Here is a 26,331-nt window from a genome sequence, read left to right on the forward strand (position 1 = left end):
AAAATTGCTGTTGCACAACTAAATGGAGCTTCATAATTCAAATTCCAATATTTATTATCATCTATACCTATGGAGAAAGATACAGCCAGCACCAGTCTCAACAGCCGTAATGTAGTCTGCCTTCTTCAGTATAGCGATGTGAGGACAACCTAAGGTCAATAGAGAAACGAGAAAACAAACTCTTTTTTTAGCTTATTGTGGGCGATAGTTGAGAGTGACTTTGTCTTATTGTTGCAAACTCCAAATTTAGGAGCATTAAAAAAAAAGTCCCAATCGTGCCTGTATAATATCTGCTGGAGCAACAGTTGTTTAAGCTCCATCTCGACTTCACACTTACACCAAAGATATGACCATAAACTCGTCCAAATTCAAAGAAGTTTTATATCCATTTCTTTCCTATCTAGGTTGCAATCCAAAAGATTCCTCTGGCGGTTTTTTAAAATTCCCTGTATCTCTTTTTTTTTAGCTTTTTCTTCCTGTTATAATTAGGATTTTTCTCGATGCTTCAGTTGAATTATTATAGTTGGCATCACTTTATGAATGCAGGTTTCTGTATGGATCGGGTTAGAGATAACCTACCAAGATCATGATTGCAGGAGATTTTACTGTTCACATCTATAAGCCCTGAAATATTTTGCATTATAGCAGTGGTCTCCCCAGTAATCCATATGGGGAGTGTGGGTCCACACTTCCCATTATGTTCTGTCCATTAAAATGGATGGAAAATCATAGAAATCACATGTGCGATTTCCTGATCTGTACTCCTGGTGGGCAAGGCATATTTCTGGGAGTGCAAAATCATCCCTTGTACGTAAAAGTCCTGTGTCAAGCACACATCTTATCGCTTTACAAAGTGTCACACTTTGAGGCACTGCAGTTTTGCATTCCTGCTCTCCTGCAGTGCGGCCAATCTTGGGTCTCTGAGGAACTGCATACTCTGTCTCTGTCACAAAGACTCGCAGGACAGCGCAGATTGGCAGTGCATGACCATAAAAAAATATCATTTGTAAAAGACTACAAAAATCTCTAGATTGAGGGTAAGTATGCAATTTCTTTAAAATACCTGTTTTAAGGGTGTCGTGTACATTTATTGGAGGGAACAGATGAAGAGGTATGATTCTGTCTGCCTGTGGATAGAATCACTTAGTTTCTATGTTGCATTCTGTAGGAGTTCCCTGGGACTTCAATAGCAGCACTGCGGCTAAATCAGATCCTGACTGTGAAGGTTTGTGGGTGCTTTCACTGTCGTTATGGTCAGTCTTACAACAGAGTGGCTCGTGTTCTTTCGAAGTTGCTCAAAATTGGTTTTGTAACTAGCCGATTTGCGAAGCAGCTCATCAAAATTCCTATTCCCAACCCAAATTGGATATTCGCCTATAATATCTATATGGTTCAGTTGACGTGACCAGTCAGGTTCTGAACTGAAGTTTGATTTCATTGTTTTCTATTTACAGTAATTGGCAGGGTCGCCAACTCTGGTTGGACGTAGTCCTGGAAGGTTCATCACGTGACCTCCGTCCGCCCCCCCCCCCCCCCGCCCCCCCCCCCCCCACCGCCATTGGTCGCCCAGCACGTCCATCCTCGCCCTGCCCCGCCCTGCCTTCCCACAGCCAATCGGAAAGCAAACAGTCTCTTCATTACCTGATTGGATGATTCTTGACTGTTAGCCAGCCTCCTCCGCCCCCCCCCCCCGCCGTCTGATATTTTTATAACTAATAAACCAAAGTGTTCAAAGAATTTTTTTTTTTAAACGACAATATTTAAAGCCCTGATGATCTTTCTCCCGGGTGTTGCTCCCAGCAGAGTCCCAGAGATTAATCTTCAATTCTTGGAGAGATGGCGACCCTATTAATTAGCATTGCTCAGTTTCAACTAGGAAAATTCCTCGTTACAAACTGCAATTAACCGTTTCTAAACACACACATTGTTCTGAAATCACAGTTCACTTTGTTATAAGACTGGGTTCTATTTCTCTTTATTAAAAGCCAGCAACAAATTCTGAAGGTAGTCCTTTGGTGAAAAAAAAATTGTTTTACTGTTTAATTTTTGAGGGTTTTTTTCCTGTAACATTTGGCACATGAATAAGGCTTTATATTTTCCTTTCACCAACTGCACACCCATTTCTGTTGCTGGCTTTCACTCTGGTATCAAGCTCTGCTGCTTTTCTCAATATTCTTGTCTTTTTTCCTCCCCTTCCTCTATTTATCCCATTCCCCTCCAAAAAAAAACACACCAAACATCACCTCATGACCTTTGGCTTTGTACTGACCTGTGAACTCTGGCTCACCTGCCTGTTCAGTTTACCCCACCTCGACTGAAAATACTGCCACCTGCTGACCAGTTCATCAGACGCCTCTACCTCAAGGTAAATACCTCTTCTGTTGCCAGGCGTCACTTTGTTCTTTTTTCTGTATTCCTATTTTCCCCCCCTAATCTAATAAGCTATTCTTTGATTATGAAGTATGCTTTTTGGCTGCTCTACATAATATCAATTACTTGCTCTTTTAATTGACGAGCCAATTGTTGGAAGTATTGTCTTTATGGAACTTAGTGGCTTTTGATTCAATCCCAGGGTGAGCAAGGACAACCTACTAGTAACTGCTCTCCAGGGCCACCTGGACCCCCAGGGCCTAAAGGACCCCCAGGGCATTCGGGAAAACCAGGGACTGATGGATTACCAGTAAGTTTTGGTCGTGTCCATTTCTCTTTTCTTTGGACCTCTGCCCTGCATGTGAAAAATGTTGGCATTGGCCTAGCGTGTGCATAACAACGCGGCTTAGGAATTAACCATCTTTACACTTTCTCCTGTTGACCTCCTTATTGCCTCACTGCCTTAACCTAAGACATTTACGAGCCCTTGCATACAATGCCATGATTATTTCAGCGGTATCGAAAACTGCTCGCAGCGTTAATCACAACTGCAGGTAAAATGGTTCGCAACTATTGGCAAAGAGTGAACTATCTGGGTTACAATTGCATAGTGCAAATTTGATTGGAATTGTGCGGGCGGGAAGAGGGGGAATAGGGGCTTGTGCATTTAATCGTTCCCCCATTGGCGGTTGTGCCTTCAGCTTCCTAGGCCCTAAACTCTGGAATTCCCTGCCTAAACCTCTCTACCTCTCTTTCCTCCTTTTAAGCTGCTCCTTAAAACCTACCTCTTTGACCAAGTTTTTTGACACCTGTCCTAATATGTCCTTATGTGGCTCGGTGTCAAATTTTGTTTGATAATCACTCCTGTGAAGCACCTTGGGACGTTTTACTACGTTAAGGCTGCTATATAAATGCAAGTTGTTGTGCACACACAATTAGTCATAGCAGAATGGGACCTCGGAGTCCACATCACGGAAGACCTCTCCTGGTCCCTCAATACCTCCTCTCTGGTGAAGAAGGCCCAGCAGCGCCTATATTTCCTAAGGAGGCTGAAGGGATGTAACCTGTCACCCCTGATCCTCTCTAACTTTTACCGCTGCACAATAGAGAGCATCCTGACGAACTGTATCACAGTATGGTATGGCAGCTGTAGCTACTATGACCGGAAAGCCCTGCAGCGGGTAGTCAAAACTGCCCAACGCATTACCGGCACCCGGCTACCGACCATAGAGCACATATACCAGAAACGCTGTTTACGGAGGTCACGGTCCATCATCAAAGACCCTACCCACCCCAGCCACAGTCTGTTCGCCCTCCTGCCATCTGGGAGACACTACAGATGCATTCGCACCCGTACGACCAGATTTAGGAACAGCTTCTTTCCCAGGGCTGTCATCCTACTGAACTCCACAAATAAACTCTAAAGCCTGCACATCTGCCAATGCACTTTATTATGGTTATGTTTATGTTAATGTATTACAAGCCAAATGTATGTTGAATGTTTAAATGTCTTAATCTAAATGTACACTCTCGGGAGCCGCAAGCCTACATTTCGTTGTACTGCACTTGTGCACTAACAATGACAATAAAAGTTGATTTGATTTGATTTGATTATTTGATTGAGAGAGAGAGAGAGAGTGGGAGACTGCTGATGATGAGAGAGTCCAAGATAAAAGAGCAGGATTGGTCTAGAGGATGAACTCCATTATCATCCAGTGCCATCACAGAGAGGCTCAGCTCAGTCTGAACCAGGCAGGGTCGAGAAAGAGACCAGCAGCCAATCAGCAGGCATCTGTGAAACAGCTTAGGAGCAGGGATTGGTGAATAACTGCTGTTTCTCGGTGAAGAGATCACTGCATAAAACTGAACAACTGCTGAAAAGAGTTTATCTTGTGCGCCAGTAGAGTGGGACATTGCTGTGGTAAATTTTATTTTTCATGAACCTAGTCTGTGCGACTAATAAACAGTGAAGGTTTGCTGTTTACAGTAATCTTTTTGCAGCAGTTGAGAAATTACAAAGTGAAGTTGTTGAAAGCAGCAATAATCAAAGTGAAAAATATTAAGCGCCTAAATGACTCTGAATTTAGTCAGTTCTTGTCTGCCTGTTTGCTACATAGTGATAACGCAAATAACGACTGACTTCTTAATTCCAGGGGAAACCTGGAGATTCTGGGAAACCTGGAGACCCTGGGAAACCTGGAAAAGATGGAATCCGGGTAGGAAACTGAAATTGTTTTTCTATATAAATTACTTGGTCAAAAACGCACTGTTTACTCGACAGTCTTTTTAGTGTGTGTAATTCCCTTTGTTTGAAGCTGATTTTCTGCCGTTTTGATCCTCCCAACGCCCCATTATTGCAACATGCCAAGCTTTGCCGCAGTTCTGCCTGTGCAGCCCTGAACCGTTTCGATGTTCGAGTACAGGCAGTTTAGACTGATGTCAGGACAGGAAGCATTTTACTGCCTTTTTTTGCTGCCTCTTCTCAACTCGGCAGAAACTTGCAATTCACCACAGGCAGAATTACAGGTGGCAGAGAGGTCATGATGCAGCACATCAGGCGAATACTGGCCTGAATCATGGCTGGCGTGGATGCAGTAACCTGGACTGCAAAATAGAGTCCCCGTAGGAGAGCAGGATAGGGTAGATTGTCGAGCACATTGCTCGTAAGTTACCAATCAGTGACATGAGCAGGCCAGGTACTTCAGCACGATTAAAAATCTTTCCTTAACATGAAGTTAATCTTTACAAAACTGCATTCTCACTGTACTATTGAAAAACTGCCATAAAAACCTTTTAGTGCCTCATTACCATTTACAGTATAAGGTAAAAGCTAAATTGTAGAGATTCAAAGAGCGACAGAGATTGTGGGTAATGATTCCTCTGTGTGAGTGGCCAAGTAGTGAAATTGTAAACTCCTTTTTATAAACACGGTTTTGCTACCCATAGCCCTCTGGGGAAATCTTCACCTCCCTCAGAGAGCTGGTGCAGAACCGCCATTACCAAAGGGAGAAGGTGACTGGGACTCCATTCACAGACCTGCCAACAGCCATGCGCCAATTTTGGGTTAAAAACGTAAGCTTTTTTTACGAATAAAAAGATAAAATAAATCTGTTTGATGGTTTTGAAGTCTGCCAGCTTTGCTGATTTTGCATCTCACTCACTATTTACCAATATTTCCAGTTTAGCATTGACACTGTGCCTTGACGAGGTGCATGGGCAGGATGGTAGGAATCTGACCTTGAAAGACAACGGGCAATCAATTTATTTAAAAAAAAGAGATCTAATACGCACAGTGGATCTTAACATAGTTCTAATTCTTCACAAAGGGTACATTTTACACATGTGTACTCCCGCTGTGGAGCCTCAGCTGCTGGAATAGCAGGTGTTTTTGTAGGTGAATGTGGCAGCCAATTTGCGCACAGAGGTCCCACAAACAGCAATGAGGTGAATGACCCATTATTCTGTTTGGGTGGCGTTGGTTGAAGGATGAATGCCGGCCAGGACACCAGGAAAGTTTCCGTGGTCGTTGACATGAACCAACTGAGCGGCCTGCGGGTGGCGCTGTCCAGGGAGAGTATAAATACTCAGGCACGGGCCCAGCTTGCGCAGGACATTCTTAACAGGAACTAGTGAAGGACACAACTAGACCTCCATGTTGTAAAACAGTTGATTAAAGCTTTGTTTAACGCTTAGACCAAGTGCCGAGTAGTTTTCTTACGTCAGTCGTCATCTTCAATAATAAATGTGCCATGGCATCTTATACAGTCCACCTGGGCAAGCTGATGGAAGTGTAGTACTGGAAGCGTCACCTAGATTATGTGCCCAAGTCTTGGATTGGGGGTTGTTTGACTTGAACCCACAACCTTCCAACTTGGGCAAAAGTGCTACCACAGAACATGCGGTTGGAAAATTTACCTCAAACTATTACCCAAGTCTCTTTTCTCTGAGCCAGTTCACAATTTCAAAAGACAATATTGCATAGGATCTAAGCAGAAGGACCAACATCTTATCACCATCCTTTTAATTTCTCAGGGTCCGTCTGGAATTCCTGGGCTGAAGGTAATTAATGCCTGTTATAGGATCTGTGACTACATCAATAAATGTAATTTATGAGGCCTAGGTGGATCTGTAAAATTAAGAACTATTTTTAGCATGTCCTCCGACATGTGGTTTTAATTCAGAAACAGAAAGCCCTCTGCTCACCATTAGAATAACAGCTTCTCGTAGTCTTAGTCTAGCGCCACGCAATAGGATTTTACTCCTAGTCACAAAGTTAACTTGGCTCTTAACTGAATTCTCCTCTTACAGTTGTTGGAGCTCAGTAATAAATAATTGTAGGAAATGGAAAGGTTTTCTGATGCAATTGTGTTGAGGTGGAGAGACTGTTAGTGAATGTTTTCTGAACTTCAAGAGCAGGCATTGGATCAGTTGGGCCAAATGGCCTGTTTCTCTGCTGTACAATTTGTCATTCTGTGTAAGGCACATTGCTAGAGAATACACAGAAAGTATTTTCAAAGATGCGCCAGCGAAAGTTGAAAATTCGTTTTATTTTTCCTTTCTAAACATGTAGCGTGGTTCAGGCTTTCCTGGGCAACATAGCCAGAAGGTGAGAATAGTTGATGTGTGTTTAGGAAATGTTCCTTCCTCTTGGAAGAGCACAATGAGGGCTTCCTCGGGGGGAACGTGGGGTGGTTCAGTCAAACAATGTCACCGTTCCAAACACACGATGAAGAGGATGCTTAAAGGAAAGCATCCTGCTCATAATCAAAGGAGCAAATCTCATTTATACATGCCAACTCCTAACAGCCCTCCCATTCAGTAATAGAACTGGCAGCCTCCCAACCTTGGAGGTTTTTACAAGAAAATCACATTAGTGTTGAAATCCCTACAGAGTAATCATCAACTCAACACCTTGGGTGCAACCTTCTCCGGGGCGCTAATTGTTAGCGCCCCTGTGGCCGATTTTCCCAGGTAGCGCCCTGAGAGGGAGGAGGGGCGCTACTGGAAGCACCACGCGTCCCTCTTGGGGCGCTGCGAGCCAATATCGCGGCGCTACGTGCCGCAGCGCCACGTCGCCCCGCGGTACTGCAGGCCTTCCTCCCCTTATTAAAGGGGAGGGGCCTGGCGCAGCACGTCCCAGCGCCCAGCTGGGCCACCAGGGATTGGGAGTGCTGGAAAACGAGCCCGGCACTCAAGAGGGGGGGCTTCATGGGGGCAGGTGCTGGCAGGCGGCCAGCAACAAAAATGGCCGCACGCCACCTCCCCTTTAACTAGCGCCACCCCGGCCGCAGGGAGGCCCTCCTGACCCCGGCGGACATAGCGTCCGGCGGTAAGTCAGGGGGCGGCACCCAATATTACAGCCGGGACGCCAGCGGGGCACTGCGCACGACGATGGCGTCATCGCCGGTGGCACAGCGCTGCCGCTAACCTCCCGCTGAATTTCGCGGGCGGCGTTAGCAACGCTACGCCCAGGTGCTAGTTGATTTGCGCTCCGTTAGCAACCTGGAGGCGCAAATCAACCGAATTTGCCCTCCTTTTGTTTAAAGTGTTTAAAAACACCCTTTTCTAATTAAAAATAAAACTTTAAAATACAATATGGCAGCATGGGACGTTAAGCATTACCACAGTAGAGTCCACTCACTCTGCTCCCAGTTTGACTTCCTCAGTTCTCCCAAGTCAAACAGGAGCTGCTCTTCTGTTGGTCTAAAGAAAGACTTGCGCTTTTCACCACCTCGGGACGTCCCACAGCCCATCACAGCCAATGGAATACTTTTGAAGTGTAGTCACTGTTGTAATGTAGGAAATGCAGAAACCAATTTGTACACAGCAAGCTCCCACAAACAGCAATTAAATAAATGACCAGATAATCTGTTTTAGGTGTTGGTTGCAGGATAAATCAAAAAACAGCAATTTACAAATATTTCTTAAAATGCAAATTACAAACACTTATTAAATTAGAAAAACCAATATGGGCACATATCGAAACAATGTGAATGCAGGAAGAGTTCGTGAATCCTCAACTCCAAATCATTGCAGTTACAAATGTTAAGCACATCTCTTCAATATTGAAGAAGTGCCCTTAACTTGCTCTGGAAATGGCTCTGGTGCTGCCTCAGATGGAGAGCAGGCTCTCTGAGGTGTAGCTCATTTCACAAAGCTACATCCCCTGTGATTTTCTGAATGAGAAGCTTTTGGAGGCGGGACTCCCACTTGTCGGGTTTCAGTCCCGCCTCCATCAGCTTCTGGCCAACCAGCAAGATTTCCCCCTGATTGACCGGCGGGCTCAGCAGGCCAATTAGGGGGAATGCAGTTGCAGAGCACGTCAACGTATGACGTATCATCTGTCAAGAATTTTTGAAAGAAGAAATGTTATCGTTTGACAGCTCTGTGAAGCTGTCTGTGACATTCTGTGTAGTTTGATGAGGTCTTGTGTTCAGGACTCATCAAACCTTTCTACTTTGCAGAAATCAGCTGGCTGATGTATCAGAGGATGCAACAGCCAGTCTGTGATCTCTACAATGGAGATGTCGGGGACTCCAGCTCCACAGCGGCTAAAGGCTGTAGGTAGAAACAAAGGTAAGTTAACATTTTTTAACACTTTACACTCACCTCACATACATACCACTCCACACTTGCACCCATCACTCACCTCTACATCGCACTTTCAGACCCCTCCGACCCCCGCAGACCCACTGCTCGCCTCCTACACCCTGGCGGGGTTCCCCCAGGTCGGGAAGCCCGCACTTCGGGATGAAACCTGTTAACAGGCAGTTAATAGGCTTTAATCCCTTCCCGACTGCAAGGAGATGGGACCCGGGGCGGGACGGCTTCCCGCCTCCAGGCAAGGTGGCACGGAGGCGGGTTGGGGGTGGGTGGCAAATTCTGCCACTTTCCCGGCAGTCCTGCCTCCATATCCGCCTCCTCGGGGCTGAGAAAATTGCCCCCCTGTGTCTTGTCCCTTCAGTCAGGCTGAAGGGAAGTCGTTGTTCCCCAGTTAGAGAAGCCCAGCTTGAAAGGCTAATTAATTGATCGTGAAGTTACAGCTTTCTTTGGACTTTAAAAACAAATAGATAACACATAGCCCTGTGTGTAAAATATGTCATTCTTATTAACAAAAAGGAACATATAAGGTAAATAGTTTCATGTGCAAGATGTTTAGGGCAGTATTTTTGGGGGGAAGACAGAAATGTAGCATTTTGAAGCATATGGGGATTTTTTTTGTCTAATTTAAGAATTTTTCATAAAGTTTGTGTAACTTAGATAAATTTTAGAAAGTGAACAAAACTTTCGGATATACAGTTTGGTTAAAGTGCCTGCTGTACTTGGCATGGGGAGCAATGGTTAACAAGGTGATCCAAGTTACATTTTTTGAAAGGGCAGAATGCCATTCCTAAAATTTAAAATTATTTTTTCCATCATCCTCTGAGAATCCAGGTGCAAAGATATGCATAGCTTTACATCAACAACTTGTATTTATTTACTGCCTTTAATGTAGTAGAACATTCCAAGGTACTTCACAGGGGCGTTATCGAAATTTGACACCGAGCCACATGAGCTATTAGGACAGATGACCTAAAGTTTGGTCAATGAGGTAGGTTTTAAGGAGCGACTTAAAGAAGAAGAGAGCTATGGAATGGCGGAGAGGTTTAGGGAGGGAATTCCAAAGCTTAGGGCCCAGGAAGCTGAAGGCACGACCGCCCATGGTGGAGCGATGAAATCATGTGGAAGCTTCAGTTAAATGTTAAACCCTTGGGAGGGAGACGACCACAAGATGTCAAGCCATTGAGATGCAATTCTTTTGTTGGTACCGATGACAGAGCCTCCCTCGGGGTTTCTGTGTTGTAATCTTAAACAGATAACTACAATAAACTGGCCGAACTTGGGGCAGCACAGAGCAAATCAGATCAGAAAATGCAGCAGCATAAACTTTAAAGGGCATTGCGGAAGCTGTAAGAGAGTCGATTTTAACGGGAGAACCTGTGTATATAATGAACTTCTGCTAACCCAGTTTTATACTCCACAAAAAGTTAAATCAGTGGTGTTTTAATCACAAATTTTACTCATTTTAAATGTATAATAACTGAAGTGATACTAATGTTAAGTGTTTCGTCTAAATAATGAAAGCAAACGCACTCCTCTTACTGTTTCAGGGAGATCCAGGAATAACAGGATCGCAGGGAAAACCAGGAATGCCAGGGCTCCCAGGAAGAAAGGTAAGATAAACTCTCTTGCAGCTGTGGGTTATCCCTTTTACAGAGTTGACAGTGCCTCAATCTGTAGGAGGAATGATTGAGAGGAGCTATGGCCCTGGGACTGGTGAGAGGTAGCTCCCCGTCCTCTGCTGTCTGCAGACCATGTGCAATTTTCTAAAATGTGACTGACAGAATGGACACCAGGTAATGCAGGCAGATGTGGTGGAGAGAAACATGTCTAGACCAATGCTCTGCTTGCTCTTCCTGCAACTCATTAATTCTGCTTCAAAGGATTAACATGAACCTGCTGTCAATGCAGAGCACAAGATTCACAGCCTGTTCCCTCATTTGTTGGCCAGAGATTGGATTCCATTCATGTCTGGATCAAGCAGCAGTTGCCAGTGTAACCAGTCCTATAGTTGCTGAAGCAGGACAGTTGAACAGTAAGACTGCATTTACATCATGACTGTAGCATCAAGGAGTTGTAAACGTGTAAATCTGGAGTCAGGCCAACCTGATTCTAGAAAGAAACAGTGAGACTGATCAACTCTCAAGTCCCGTCTCCAGACTTACACTGCAACTTAGCATTGCTGTGATGTTGCTTCTCGCCAACACTAGCATAAGTGGTCGTATAAGTGCAGCCTTTTAAAAAATTTGTTCATAGGATGTGGGTGTCACTGGCCAGCATTTATTGCCCATTGAAGGTGGTGGTGAGCTTCCGATGCCATTTTAAGAGTCAACTGTATTGCTGTAGGCCTGGAGTCACACACATATAAGCCAGACCGGGTAAAGATGGCAGATTTCCTAAAGGACATTTGTGAACCAGATGGATTGTTACGACAACCTGGTCACCATCACTGATGCTAGCTTTTTATTCCAGATTTGATTTGATTTAATGAACTGAATTTAAATTCCCCAGCTGCTAGTGGGATTATGAACTCCTTAGTCCAGGCTTTGGGATTACTAGCCCACTAACAGAACCACTATGCTACCATTCCCCCTAGCTTAAACTGGTGGAATTGCCTGGTATGAAAGTAAGAGTATTGGTAATTACTAATGCTGCAGAGAGCACACAACAGAAGAATGTACAAATTAACCATTTAGCACATTAAATATTCATTGACCATTATGTTGCAGAAAAGTCTTCCCAGATTTTTATTTGTAATGCCTGTATGATGAAGTGATAAAGCTACAGTACAGGACACAAGGTCAAAGTGCTTCACTGTTAAACCTGAACCATGTAAAAATAACTTGGTGACTAAGTATCATGTCAGTAGTTTGCTGGTAAATGAGGTGGATTAGGTCGTTGACCACTTGGTAAAGTCGTGTTGGATTTCCAAGATGCCTTTTTAAGGAGATGATCCGATTAATTAGAAGGTACATCGGTCTCCTTAAAGGAATTGCATTTTTTTTCATGTTAAAATCTTAAGGGTTTGTACGGCATCTATTTATTTCTGCACAAATTTAGTCCAAGAACACAGCCCGTCTGGGAATGTTGTTGATTATATCAGCCTGTACTATTCCCAGACCATGAGTAGACCACTTAAAATGTGTTGGTTCTTTCGCATTAATTGTAGAATTATTTTATTATGGTTTATTGTAAACAGAACTGTAAAGCAATCCAACTATAATGCTGCTATTAATAATGTTTTAACCTCAGTGCTCAGAACCGTTTCCACCCATTGCATCACTGACAGAAGCTGTAACTCCATTTACTTTTATTACTCATCTTTTCATCTGTGTCAAGTTGGATTCATTTCTTCTTGGAATTAGTGCAGATTTTGATGTTGAAGATAAGCCAAGTTAAGGATCTGGGTTTTTAACATTTAAGCATTCAAGAGGTTCAAAAATGTAAGAACCAGGCATGTTATCAAATGTGTGAGCTGCTATTTAAATAGATGATAACATCATTAATTGACTTGCCTTTTGAAAATCTTCAACTTGGGCTGTGTTGTTGAATTGGTGGGTGTTGTTTGGGACTGCCGGGGGGTGGGGTGCTGAGGTATTTTAATTAAGATGGATTACTTCGAATCTCTGCCAATTCATAGTGTACTGCCTCAATCACAACTTCTACACAGCTCCAAGGCTGAAATCAGAAGTACTTGGAAATCTATTATTGTTTATTATATAGCAAAACTATGTATTGTAAAAAGGATATGAGCATCCCAGGAACTTGGCAAACTTTTGGAACCTGCCTTATGAAGATGTTGACTCTAGGAGATGTAAAGGAGATGGAGTCGACAATGGGGAACGAGGGTGAGAGGAGGAAAGAGGGAGAGGGGGAAAAGAGAGAGAGGGAAAAAGAAAGAGAGAGAGGGAGAAAGAGAGAGAGGGGGAGAGGAGGAAAGAGGGGAAGAGGGGGGGAGGGGGGGAGGGGGAAAGCGAGGGGGAGAGGAGGGAAAGAGAGAGAGGGGGAGAGGAGGGAAAGAGAGAGAGGGGGAGAGGAGGGAAAGGGAGAGGAGGGAAAGAGAGGGGAGAGGAGGGAAAGAGAGGGGAGAGGAGGGAAAGAGGGGGAGAGGAGGGAAAGGGAGAGGAGGGAAAGAGAGGGGAGAGGAGGGAAAGGGGGAGAGGAGGGAAAGGGAGAGGAGGGAAAGAGAGGGGGAGAGGAGGGAAAGAGAGGGGGAGAGGAGGGAAAGAGAGGGGGAGAGGAGGGAAAGAGGGGGAGAGGAGGGAAAGAGAGGGGGAGAGGAGGGAAAGAGAGAGGGGGAGAGGAGGGAAAGAGGGGGAGAGGAGGGAAAGAGAGAGGGGGAGAGGAGGGAAAGAGGGGGAGAGGAGGGGAAGAGAGAGGGGGAGAGGAGGGAAAGCGAGAGAGGGGGAAAGAGGGGGGAGGGGAAAGAGAGAAGGGGAAAGAGAGGGAGAGGAGGGAAAGAGGGGGAGGAGGAAAGAGAGAGGGGGAGAGGAGGAAAGGGAGAGAGAGGGGGAGAGGAGGAAAGGGAGAGAGAGGGGGAGAGGAGGAAAGGGAGAGAGAGGGAGAGGAGGAAAGAGAGAGAGAAGAGGAAAGAGAGAGAGAGGGAGAGGAGGAGAGAGGGGGAGAGGAGGAAAGAGAGAGAGGGAGAGGGGAGAGGAGGAAAGAGAGAGGGAGAGGGGAGAGGAGGGAAAGAAAGGGGAGAGGAGGGAAAGAGAGGGGAGAGGAGGGAAAGCGAGAGAGGGGGAAAGAGAGAGGGGGAAAGAGGGGGGAGGGGAAAGAGAGGGGGAGGAGGAAAGAGAGGGGGGGAGAGGAGGAACGAGAAGGAGAGGGGGAAGAGAGAGGGGGAGAGGAGGAAAGGGAGAGAGAGGGGGAGAGGAGGAGAGAGAGAGGGGAGAGGAGGAAAGAGAGAGAGGGGGAGGGGAGAGGAGGGAAAGAGGGGAGAGGAGGGAAAGAGAGAGGGAGAGGAGGGAAAGAGGGGGAGAGGAGGGAAAGCGAGAGAGGGGGAGGGGAAAGAGAGAGGGGGGGGAAGAGAGAGGGGGAGGGGAAAGAGGGGGAGGAGGAAAGAGAGAGGGGGGAGAGGAGGAAAGAGAAGGAGAGGGGGAAGAGAGAGGGGGAGAGGAGGAAAGGGAGAGGTGGAGAGGAGGAAAGGGAGAGGGGGAGAGGAGGAGAGAGAGAGGGGAGAGGAGGAAAGAGAGAGAGGGAGAGGAGGAAAGGGAGAGAGGGGGAGGGGAGAGGAGGAAAGAGAGAGGGGGAGGGGAGAGAGAGGAGAGGAGGAGAGAGAGGGGGAGAGGAGAGAGAGGGGGAGAGGAGGAAAGGGAGAGGGGGGGAGAGGAGGAAAGGGAGAGAGGGGGAGAGGAGGAGAGAGAGAGGGGAGAGGAGGAAAGAGAGAGAGGGAGAGGAGGAAAGGGAGAGAGGGGGAGGGGAGAGGAGGAAAGAGAGAGGGAGAGGGGAGAGAGAGGAGAGGAGGAGAGAGAGGGGGAGAGGAGGAAAGGGAGAGGGGGGAGAGGAGGAGAGGGGGAGAGGAGGAGAGGGAGAGAGGGGGAGAGGAGGAAAGAGAGAGAGGGGGAAGAGGGGAGAGGAGGAAAGGGAGAGAGGGGGAGAGGAGGAGAAGGGGAGAGGAGGAAAGAGAGGGGGGAAGAGAGGGGAGAGGATGAAAGAGAGAGGGGAGAGGAGGAAAGAGAGGAGAGGAGGAGAGGAGGAAAGAGAAAGGGGAGGAGGAAAGAGAGAAAGGGGAGGAGAGGAGGAAAGAGAGAGAGAGAAGGGATTGGGGTGGGGGTGCTGTTGGTCCCTAAGGGTATCGAGTTTCTATGCATCACATCAGACTTCTGAATTTGCTGTATTTGTTAACTTGTTAGCACGTTACTCCTGTAGCTATAAACTAAATATAACCTCTGGGGTTCATATCTTACTCTAGTGGAGGTTTAGGGCCTTCAGAAGGCCTCAGAGGGTCTCAACTGGCATGTGTTACACTGAGGCCTTTTAAGGGCATAAAGGGAGTAATGTCCCAGAGAAAGCCCAGGAACCCCCCTCCGCCGCCCCCCCCCCCGCCACACACACACACACACACACACACACACACACACACTAGAAATCGATCTCCCACCCGCTGCAGTCACAGGAATTTCAGGAAGTATTTGTTTAACTGGAAACATTTGGGTTGGTGAAGTTGGACAGAGAGTAAATGCGTGTAATATTACACCCATTAATGGAAATATGGAGTGTCATTGGGCACTTGGGCTGATTCAAATGACCATTTAAATTCTCCTAAACAAATAATCTGTAAACCAGTGCTTAATGCATTGGAGAGTAAACCTGAGGTGGTGTATTTCTGACCTCACAATCAGGAAAAAAAAGTGTTTATACATATCCTGCCACAGTCAATAAATTTGGGCATTCATCTTCTACCTTGTAAAGTCCCAGCTGGAAACCTTATCCTTTATATATCTGAAGTCCTGTTTTACCGTGTGTTTCCAAAAAAAGTCATTTCATATTTCATTTTATTGCTTATTGCAAGGGAAATAGTATACCTGGTACAAATTAGATTTTTTACAATTCATTCTCGGGATGTGGGCGTCGTCGTCAAGGCCAGCATTTATTGTCCATCCCTAATTGCCCTCAAGAAGGTGGTGGTGAGCTGCCACCTTGAATGTAACTGAGTGGCTTACGAAGCCATTTCAGAGGGCAGTTAAGAGTCAACCACATTGCTGTGGGTCTGGAGTCACATATCGGCCAGACCGGGTAAGGACGGCAGATTTCCTTCCCTAAAGGACATTAGTGAACCAGATGGGTTTTTATGACAATCCAGTAGTTTCATGGTCACCATTATTGATACTAGTCTTTATTCCAGATTTATTTAATTGAATTTAAATTCCCCAGCTGCCGTGGTGGGATTGTGAACTCGTGTCTCCGGCTTAATAGTCCAGGCCTCTGAATTACTAGCCCAGTGACATAACCACTGTGCTACCGTACCCCCATTCTAACAAGTAAAATGGTGGGACTACCCTGAAATCCACTGCAGATATATTCCTAGTATTCTTGCCGTAATTACAATACAAATTTAATATTTTTGAGGACTATCTTCAAGTGCCAATTACTGGAGTGATTGATGTTGGCATGACCACCATAACTGGGAAATTCTTTCCCCACAGCAACACTACTCGCACAGATGCATTTAAGGGACAGCTAGATAAACACATGAGGGAGAAAGGAATAGAAGGATATGCTGATAGGGTGAGATGATTTCGGGTGGGAGCTGTTGGGTTGAATGGACTTTCTGTGCTGTAAATACTATGTAATACTTAAAATTACCATTTAAAAATAAGATCGCTGAATACTTTTAAAAAAAAGCTGGCCCCCTGGTATATCTGCAATCTCTCTGAGCTCTGTGATAGTCTGTTGTTGGTTACATTGAAATTAGTAAGTTTAGCGTGCCAAATATGAAACCCAGTCAGTGTGGAGCTAATTTGTTTAATTTGTGACGGGATTATCACTGAATAAAGCAGATATACAAGAACCCTGTTACCCTTTCCCTTTCCATTCTGTATCCACAAGAGTGTCATGTTCTTTGCAAAACTTTCTCCAACTCTTTATTCCTTTTATCAAAAAACGCCGATATTTTTCTATGGGGCTTACATTATAGAACCAAATCAGACCAAAATCACAAGTTCATTTCAGTTCACTTGTTCACACCCAGAAGCAACTTGTCTTTTTGGAATTAAATTATGCGTAATTTCACCTTGTTTCTAGAAAGAGGCATTATCATACTTTCCAAGTGTCTGTAAAATCCTTCCAGAATTTTGACTTCAGCAGCGAGGAATTGCAAATGGCTCTTTTGCACACAGCATAGAACTATTGGAATTATATAGAATGTACAGCACAGAAACAGGCCATTCAGTCCGACGAGTCTGTGCTGGTGTTTCTGTTCCACACGAGCCTCTTCCCACCCTAATTCATCTCACCCTATCAGCATATCCTCCTATTCCTTTCTCGCTCATATACTTATCAAGCTTCCCCTTAACTGCATCTATGATATTCACCTCAACTAGCAGCAAGTTCCATATTCTCACCACTCTCTGGGTAAAGAAATTTCTCCTGAATTCCCTATTGGACTTATTGGCCTAGAAATTCGGTTGGTAGCGCCAGCGATTAGCGCCTAAAGAGCCCGAGAATTGGGGCGTTACCCAATTTTCGGGCGGGCGCAGTGAATATAGCGCCACCTCCCATATTGAGTATCCTTTTAGCGCCGGCGCTAACTCTTTTCGCTCGCCCGCGGTCGCAGGCAGATCATGACGTCATTTCAGTGTGCAACGCCTTTTTGGCGCCCCGGACTGGATATTCGGTGGCGCCCGCAACCTTTTCGCCTGGTGCTATTAGTGACAGTTGGATGGAGCATTCCCAGGCCTTTCTCGGACTCGGGGGGCGTTATTTAAAGGGGACAGCACTAGTATAAAAGCTGCAGCCATTTGGGCTGGCCATTCTGATCGTTGCTGGAGAGAGTTGCTGACCTTCTGTTGGACAGTAATTTTCTCATTGAGCCTTCGGAGGCACTGGCACTGGCAGCTTGAGGGCCCGGCTCCCGAGCTGGTGATGCAGCATCTGAAAGCAGGGAGGTGGAAGAGTGGCTTTAGCAAAAGGACAGCTTGGCAGCAAGGGATGCCAGATTGCGGCAAGGCTATGACATGGGTCCACAGTTAGAAAGCATGCTGGCGGGGGGAACAAGTGGAAGGAGACAGTTGTAAAAGGTGAGAACCTTACCATCGCTGTCGACAATGGAGTCGGCAGCTGCAGTGGTTACAGGACCACTCAGACTTCCTCCAAGAATCTGGTGGACTCTCTCCTCGAGATCCGTGAGAGTGACCACTTGTGGAGGTCCTCCACCGGTGCGAAGCTGGTCTTTGCCAATCCTCGCCAGCTTGGACTGCAGGGGAAAGGAGGGGAAGTTATGTTACATGATGCCCTGAGTGATCATCTCATGCCCCCCATGGTGCAAGAGCCCTTACATGACGCCTTGAGTCAAATGTGCATGTGTGTGCCCAGGAAGGGCCATGGGTGCTTGCTGGCAGATGGCCAATGGGGCACAGCCCACCCTGTAGCCATAAAGTCAGGTGCAAATGAAGGGATGCAGAAGTTTGCAGAAACAACACTCACCCTCACGACCCGCGTGAGGTCGTTGAATTTCTTTCTGTGTTGGACAGGGCTCCTGGTCACCATGCTGCTGGAGTTGACCCTCTGGCATACATCCCTCCAAGCTCGTCGGTAGTCCTTATGATTCGGCCTCGTGCCATTGTCTGGGTAGAGAACATTTCGCCGGCGCTCCACTGCGGCCACCAATTGCTCCAGAGCCTCATTGGTGAAGCGCTCTGCTCTCTGTCTCACCTTCTCCATCTGGTCCAAGTTTTTAGCGCCAGAGAAGGGCCTGCGCCGATTCTGAGGCCTGCAAGGCGCAGAGTGTGGATGCTGAAGCTGACTGACCCACCCCTTTAAGAGCTGGCTGGCGCCTGGAAGTCTCGTGGTCATCAGTAATTGAGAGCACCTGCGCTGTGCCCGCCCGCTCCGATATTGGGTTGCGCCGGAAGTTTAGCGCCTTAGGAGTCCCGTGTAATGCCTGAATTCGCGCCTCAATCCCCTTTAGGGGCGATGCAACCCAATATCGCGCCAGGCGGCGATAAGTTTCGTCTGGCTATAAACTTTGCGCAGCGCCAGTTCTAACGCCTCAAGCGGGGCTATACCCAATTTCTAGGCCATTATCTTATATTTATGGCTCCTAGTTTTGGACTCCACCACAAGTGGAAACATCTTCTCTACGTCTGCACTATCGAACCCATTCATAATTTTAAAGACCTCTATCAGGTCACCTCTCAGCCTTCTCTTTTGTAGAATTCTTCATGCCTTTCTCTCTCGTGACTCGGTTTATATTCTGCCTACCTTTGCCTTCGCTGCTGTGTGCTCTCCTGTTATGTCCCTGAGTCTTCTGTTGTTTTATTTTTCTCCTCTTTCTCTCAGGGAGAGGTTGGCGAACTAGGGCTTCCTGGTCCAGCTGGACTGCCTGGATCTGTGGGGCGAAAGGTAAAAGTGGAGGAATGGTCTGTGGCAATGTTCCCGCTAATGTACGCAGGCGTGCGGCCGCGCAATAATCTCTGAGGTCCCGCGCAGGCCGCTCACCGGCTTTTACACTGTAAATACTGCGAATGCACAGAAATTTAAAGGGACCACGCATTAAAAGAAACGGGCCGCACTGAACAAAGCGCACCTTAGCGGGAACATTGGTCTGTGGTTTCCATTAGTTTAGAATATCAAATTATTAACACCAATTAATTATTCATTATTATTGGGAAGCACTAAAATATCTTTTTTTTAATAGAAAATAAAATCTCTTAACAAAAGGTGGTATAGTTGTCAAGTCTTTAGGCTATTTTTTTATTTTAAAGATGTTAAATTTGGATCAGGGTGATTAAGTCAAAATGTCAGTTGTCGAATTGTGTGTGTGAAAGTTATCTCAGAGCAGTTTGAAAGACGCTAAACTCTAAACTGCATATGATATGTCAGCTGACCCATTCTCTTTCCTGCTCCTGGCTACATTCTATAAGGTGACTTATCTCTGCTTTCCTTCTGGCTTTCCTATTTGTGTTAACAGGGAGACCGAGGAGATGTTGGACAAAAGGTACTGAAATAGAGCTATGCCTCTCTTCTTTTCATCCTTAATCTGTGTGGCCCTGCCTTAATCTGTTTTGTCTTGTTTTGCCTAATCTATCTTGTTTTATCTTAATCAGTTAACCTTTCCACTAGTTCCCCCACAAATCTGAATCAAACTAATGAATTTCATACAAAAGTAGATCCAATAGAGAGCATTTAGTGTGGTGTAAGTGTTGAATTTTCATATTTTGATATAATTGCGATTTACACATGTGCACCAGTGGGATGTGAAATAAAATTCACAAGTGCTATGGCGAAGTACTTTTTCTAAACATCATGATTGTGCTAAAATTGCATTCCAAACATCGTTTGTTTTGCAATTGTTATTTTTCCTGGCACACTTCTATACTAGGAAATGCATCACGTATATTGTCTGGTGCTCGCCTCCACTCTCTTCCCCGTTGTCCCTGCTTTTGTGGTGCCAGTGTTTAAGTGGTACAGTCGACTCTCTTAATTCTGTCATTTTTGTAAACTAAAAAAAGAATAATTTATCCAGTAATATGAATTAAGCAATTTTAATATGACAGGGAGCTTATGTTGCACAGCTTCAATTCAAATTAACAGATAATTCACATTAAGAAAACTTCAAACTAAGAGGAGTCGACTGTATTTGCTTTCAAGCAATTCCTGCTATGGAAAGAATCTGCTGTGGCTCACCGATTTTGAAACTCAAGTCAGCTAATCAAAAAGCTACCGTATTTTCTGAGGTGCAACACTCTGAGGGCTGGAGATGCACAACACGTCAGTAACTATCAGAGGCAGGGAGGTTAACGTTTTGGGAGCAGCTGTTCATCGAGTTCCAGCTTGCCGCCCGGATGTAAAACCATCGTCGCGGATCGGTCGGCTGTTCCAAAAACTGCCCAATTTTCATTTCCAGCAGACACTGAGGGAAGACTAGCCACCTGCTGGGGAGTTGCGAGAGAGTCACGCGAGAGGCAAAGGGGAGGATTGGTGGGCAAGGGGGAGAGTCCAAGCCAGGGGAATTCTCCTGCTCCTCCTGGCCCCACAAAGGAATGTTTTCCACTTACCTTGGAGAGCCACTTCTGGTTACAGAGCAGCTGCAGACCTGGCGGAATAGCCGGATGGATTCCCCGCTCAGGCCCTAGTTAAAATCCAACCGCGACCCTTTGGCACAATAAGACCCTGATTTGCATAAATTCGTAAGCCTCCCCCACTTTAGGCGGTCGCCTCATCCGCCTGCAGAGCAACACGGGTCAAAATGGGAAATGGGGCGATAGGGTTTCCACTTTGGGCGGGTGAGTAACCCAGTCGTTTTTTAACTGCCGGCCCACCCTGTTTCCACTGGGCAGGTAGGGTTAAAATAGACCCAGAAAACGCGGCGGTTTCTACAAAAGGCGGGCAATCCGCGATGCCAGTTTCATGCCCGGGCAGCAAGTGGAGACTTTGCCCCCTGTGGTTTCAGGTCCCTGTGTTAATGGTTCATCTTTCCTCTTACGGATGTTGACTGACTGCTGTGGCTTTTCTGGGTTTTTTGCATTGCTGTTTTCATTGCAGTGATCAGGTGTTCACAAAGCAGACATGGCGACTTTCACACGTGTAAGGATGTGCCTCTTCTTCACTCCTCCTCTCGGTCCTTCATTTAAACTTTTGTTACCCCCCACACAGGGAGAACCCGGTGAAGCAGGCCAGGCAGGTTATAAAGGAGAAAAGGTAGCTTTAAACTTACTTCAGAATCTTTTGCTGTGAATTTGCAGGTTACTGAATGGGCTACAGGGTAGCTAACACTGCACACAGGATTGAAAATCTGTCATTTTCATCATACCTGCCAATCAATTGGAAACAAATGTTTTGAAACCAGACTTATTTATTGGAAGAATGATGCTAGATTGAATATGTTGAGAACGATATGAGATTTCTTTTTAATCCTTTAGAATAGCACAGATTTACACTGGACCATTGCTAGTGATCTGAAAATTCTTTTATATGAAAATCCTTTGTCCACTATTTAAACAGAGGCATTAAATTCTTTAATTTTAAATGGATTAATTCCTCCATTTATATAGTGGACAAAGGATAATGGACAAAGGAATTCCATACAGACATTCAGTGTTCTTGTGCTAACATCTGCATTCAAATAATGTGATTTAAAAATAAAATGAACTAATAACTGAGTTTGTGAAAACCTCGTAGTTGTAGTGCAGTAGCTTCCCAGAACTACTTTTAGTTAAGAAACTACTGCTGGTGATACCAGCGGATGAAAGCTTAACCCAATTGTATGACATTCCTTTTCCACCATGTTAATGCTGGCCTTCGCCCATTTTATTTAACATGGGTCAGCACCTCCACTAGAATAGCAAAGGAACGTTGTACGAATGTGTTAAATCTCTGAAGGTGGCACTCAACTGCATTACTAGAATAGCGTTGGGAGTGTTTGACGTAGTATCTGACTTGTGCTGTTTCACACTCGACCTGTTCATTGTTAATGTTATCACTTGATGCAAAGTGGAAATGATGAAAACCACTGCTGATTTTAATTGCACAGCTTTAAGCGCTAAGAATTTCTATATCATATATTGTTATATGAATTTGTAGCTGGGATTTTTTAAATGAAAACCGTGGCCTTTTCTGTGTTGGTTAAGGATTGCTTTGCCTTGACATGGGAGCTTGAGTGCAACATAATCCACACCTGCCTGTCTGGAGTAGACTGTGATACTCAGAGAAAGTCCTGTTATTGCTTGATTTCAGGTGCCAGCCGTGGCTCAGTGGGCAGCACTCTCACTCCTGAGTCAGAAGGTTGTGGGTTCGAGCCCCACTCCAGAGACTTGGCACATAATCCAGGCTGGCACACCAGTGCAGTACTGAGGGAGTGCCGCACTGTTGGAGGTGCCGTCTTTCAAATGAGATATTAAACCGAGGCCCCATCTGCCCTCTCAGATTGATGTAAAAATTTGCTCGGCACCATTTGAAGAGGAGCTGGGAAGTTTTCCCAGTGTCCTGGCTAACATTTATCCCTCAATGCATCACTAAAGCAGATTATCTGTTCAGTTTTCACGATCGTTTGTGGGAGCTTGCTGTGCACAAATTGGCTGCTGCCTTTCCCTACATTACAACAGTGACCACACTTCAAAAGTACTTCAATGGCTGTGAAGCATTTTGGAACATCCTAAGATCGTGAAAAACGTTGTAGAAATACAAGTTCTCTCTCTGTCATCTGGTCACAATTGGCTTGATTAATTCCTCAGAATCATATGGTCAGCTAGGACCTAACTACTTGTATAGCCTAACAAATTATAGAAGATGTAAAGCCTACCCAGCTGTTAGAAATAATTGATGTTGATCACTAGCTGTCGATTGCCTATACTTAGAGTCAATTACATTTGCCATTATTCCAGGTCTTTGAAATGCGAAATACAGATGGGTTTACAGCCTCCTATTGGTGCCTACTGTCTGGTTGAAATCGGAGTTGACAATTATAGAGCCAGAGGCATTACGTATCCTACGTTATAACAGTAACTGCACTTCAAAAGTACTTCATTGGCTGTAGAGCGCTTTGGGATGTCCTGAGGTTGTGAAAGGCGCTATAGAACTGCAAGTTATTTTCTGTCTTTCTAACTCGGGGTCAGAATAAATATGGCCAGCTTTCAGACTTGCTTTAGCTACCTAATTAACTACATTAAGCCGAATGTCTGAGTCACTGTGGTGAGCTGGAGGTCAATGTGTGTTCCAAGTAAAATTATTTGTCGCAAACAGTTTTAAAGTATCGGTGAGAGTTAAGGTATTGCTGGTTTTATCTGCTGATTTATGCTAGCTTCTGTAAGAATTTGAATTTTTACAGTAAATTTGAATTGGTAATTTCATCCTGAGCTACATGAACTGAGTGCGAGGTCACCAGTTTACAGCAGCATCCTACACTATGTCTGGTGTGAAACCCAGTGGTATAAGGGTGAATAGTTTACCCAGCATAAAATCCCATTTACTTCATGCATGAGGTTAAGTTCTGATTCATACAGAGCTCCTGCTTGTCTAGAGTAGATAACCTTTGCATTGAGCAACAGTACAGTAATGAGAAGAAGCCCAAATGATGACGAGTACATCCAGGGTTCTTGTCAAATGAATTTTTTTCTTAAGAAAAAGCACAGGTTTGGAAAATGTGTTAAAGTGTATTAGTGTGCCGAAAAGTTCAATTGAAAACCGGGGTAGATTCTCCTGTTCCTGCACGTGCTGGCTCTCAGCGCGTCACTGAAAATCGGGCCGAGAGAGGAGCATGCCCATTAGGGAGCACATTTTTCAGGCGTTAATTTAAATGGAGTGTGTAATTCTCCTGCCCTCGACTCCTCTCCATACATCCAGCTGATCAAATACCCCCAGGCACAGCAACAGAGAAACATACCCCTGTATGTGACTGGACATCGAGCTGAAATATCTTACCCTTGAAGCAGAGCAAACAAGCTGAAACCTAAGGAATCCCCACGTGTACTTATTTTGAATTAAGAAATATTAGAATTTGTAAGCTGAAATTCAACTCCCAGCTATTCGTGAACAGTAGGACTTGGCACTTGAAATGTAACATATCTGGTGTTGATGCACATTTTAATGATGAATTTGGGCGATGGAGCTGTTCGAAGACTGGCCATTTATGCTTATGTTCTAAGAGTGCCATCTGCTGGTCCCACTTGATGTTCGAGTTGGTTTGTTGATACAGGGTTGTAAAAGTCAGTCTCTTCCTGGGGCAAGTGGAGTGGACAGGGAAGGAGGGAATGAAAACCAGCAACTGGCTTTCAGCAGCATTATCCAACAGCACAGGTTCCTTGAAGTGAGAGGCGATTTTAACCCCACTCGCTCAGCAGAAACCTGGCGAGTGGGCGGGGGGTTAAAATCGCCCTGGCTCTTGCCTGTCCAAAAGCCACCATGATCACAACATCTGCAATTTTAACCCGCTCTCCTGAGCAGGTAGCAGGGACACGAGCCCAGAGCCAACAGGGTCCTTCTTTACAATAGCAAAATACTGCAGATGTTGGAAATACGAAATAACAACAGAAAATGCTGGAAAAACTCAGCAGGTCAGGCAACATCCGTGGAGAGAAATTTGAGTTGACGTTTCTTCAAAACTGGAAAGAAAAGAAAATAGATCGAAGGCAGGGCTGCGATCGGACAAAAGAAGTGAAAGAAACAAAAGCAGTAAAAGAGCTAGAGGAGATGGTAATAGGCTGAGATTAGGTGTGAAGTGTACTGGCAGGGCAGGAGATAGCTGCCAGGTGTGAGAGAGAAACAAAAGGAAAGGGGGAGGGGGGGGGAAAAGGAGTGGAAAAATTACAAGAAAAAATGTGTAATCGGGGCCGAGGTTATGATCTGAAATTGTTGAACTCGATATTGAGTCCGGAAGGCTGCAGAGTGCCTAATCGGAAGATGAGGTGCTGTTCCTCGAGTTTACGTTGAGCTTCCGTGGAACAATACAAGAGGCCAAGGACGGTGAGGTCCGAGTGGGAATGGAGCGGTGAATTAAAGTGACAGGTGACCGGAAGCTTGGGGTCACCCTTACGGACTGGACGGAGGTGTTCCGCAAAGCGGTCACCCAATCTGCGTTTGGTCTCCCCAATGTAGAGGAGACCGCATCATGAGCAGCGAATACAGTATACTAGATTGCGAGAAGTACAAGTAAATCGCTGTTTCACCTGGAAGGGGTGTTTGGGGCCCTGGACAGTGGGAAGGGGGGAGGTATAGGGGCAGGTGTTACATCTCCTCCACTTGCACGGGAAGGTGCCAGGCGAAGGGGAAGGGCTGTTTGGGGTGATAGAGGAGTGGACTAGGGTGTCTCGGAGGGAGAGGTCCCTACGGAATGCTGAAAGGGGAGGGGAGGGGAAGATACATTTGGTGGAGGGATCACTTTGGAGGTAGCGGAAATGCCGGAGGATGATCCGTTGAATGTGGAGGCTGGTGGGGTGAAAGGTGAGGACAAGGGGAACCCTATCGTGGTTCCGGGAGGGAGGGGCAGGGGTCCTTCTTTACATATGCATGTTGCGGCCCGATGACATCATTGAGACCCAACCATAATTTTAACTCGGGCTTGAACGGGGAATCCACTTGGAGTTAAAATCCGGGGCTGTATTTTCAGATAAAGCAAAACTGTAAATCTGAACTGTGCTGGAAATACACAACAGATCTATTAGCATCTAAAAGGAGAACAGGTGAATTAATGTATTGGGATTAGCCGGGCAGAAGGGTCGACACTTGGAACATTAGCCCATCTTTTCTCTTTTCAGATGTTGATGGACCTACTATGTATTTCTAAAGAAGTTTGTTTTAATTTTACAGAAATGGTGCAAAGTTTCTATAACTGAGGAAAGTAATGGGGGTAACTTTCAACTTCGGTGTGGGAAGGGGGCAGGGGGAAAGCTTGTGGTATCAGATTGCCCGCCCGTTACACCCAACCGAATGATCCTTTCCATTGACTAAGCGAAAGGAATATTGAGTGGGTCATAGGACGGGCAGGAGGTATAACAGCGGGCTGGGGCGTATATCAAGTGGGGCGTATAACGAGTGGGGTGTATATCGAGCAGGGGGTACAGTGGACGGGCGTATGATGGGTGGGGTGTATAACGAACGGGGTGTATATCAAATGGGGGGTATAACAGCGGGTGCGGGTGTACAATGGGCGGGGTGTATAACAGCGGGCGCGGGCGTACAGTGGGCGTGGGGTATAATGAGCGT

The 26,331-nt window shown here is 45.7% G+C and overlaps 1 protein-coding gene across 22 annotated transcripts in view; it reads left to right on the top strand.

Moving 5' to 3' along the window:
* The window catches only part of col13a1 (collagen, type XIII, alpha 1), a 137,815-nt gene that overhangs the window by 44,399 nt on the left and 67,085 nt on the right, over positions 1-26,331 (top strand). For 16 of the 22 annotated variants that reach the window (XR_015074218.1, XR_015074219.1, XR_015074221.1 and 13 more), the window contains 8 exons: positions 2,300-2,365; positions 2,573-2,680; positions 4,524-4,586; positions 6,403-6,429; positions 10,521-10,583; positions 18,973-19,035; positions 19,604-19,630; positions 21,289-21,333. Coding sequence is in view for 19 of the 22 variants with exons in the window: in XM_085970712.1 (XP_085826838.1) it covers positions 2,300-2,365; positions 2,573-2,680; positions 4,524-4,586; positions 6,403-6,429; positions 10,521-10,583; positions 18,973-19,035; positions 19,604-19,630; positions 21,289-21,333 (462 nt within the window). In the remaining 3 variants the exon portion in view is untranslated. The remainder of the gene's footprint in view (positions 1-2,299; positions 2,366-2,572; positions 2,681-4,523; positions 4,587-6,402; positions 6,430-10,520; positions 10,584-18,972; positions 19,036-19,603; positions 19,631-21,288; positions 21,334-26,331) is intronic. The other 6 variants (XM_085970727.1, XM_085970729.1, XM_085970728.1 and 3 more) reach the window with 4 other exon arrangements.

This window comes from Somniosus microcephalus, chromosome 29, assembly GCF_052327205.1.
Source record: "Somniosus microcephalus isolate GS21.2 chromosome 29, FLI_Smic_1.0, whole genome shotgun sequence".
NCBI classification, from domain to species: domain Eukaryota; kingdom Metazoa; phylum Chordata; class Chondrichthyes; order Squaliformes; family Somniosidae; genus Somniosus; species Somniosus microcephalus.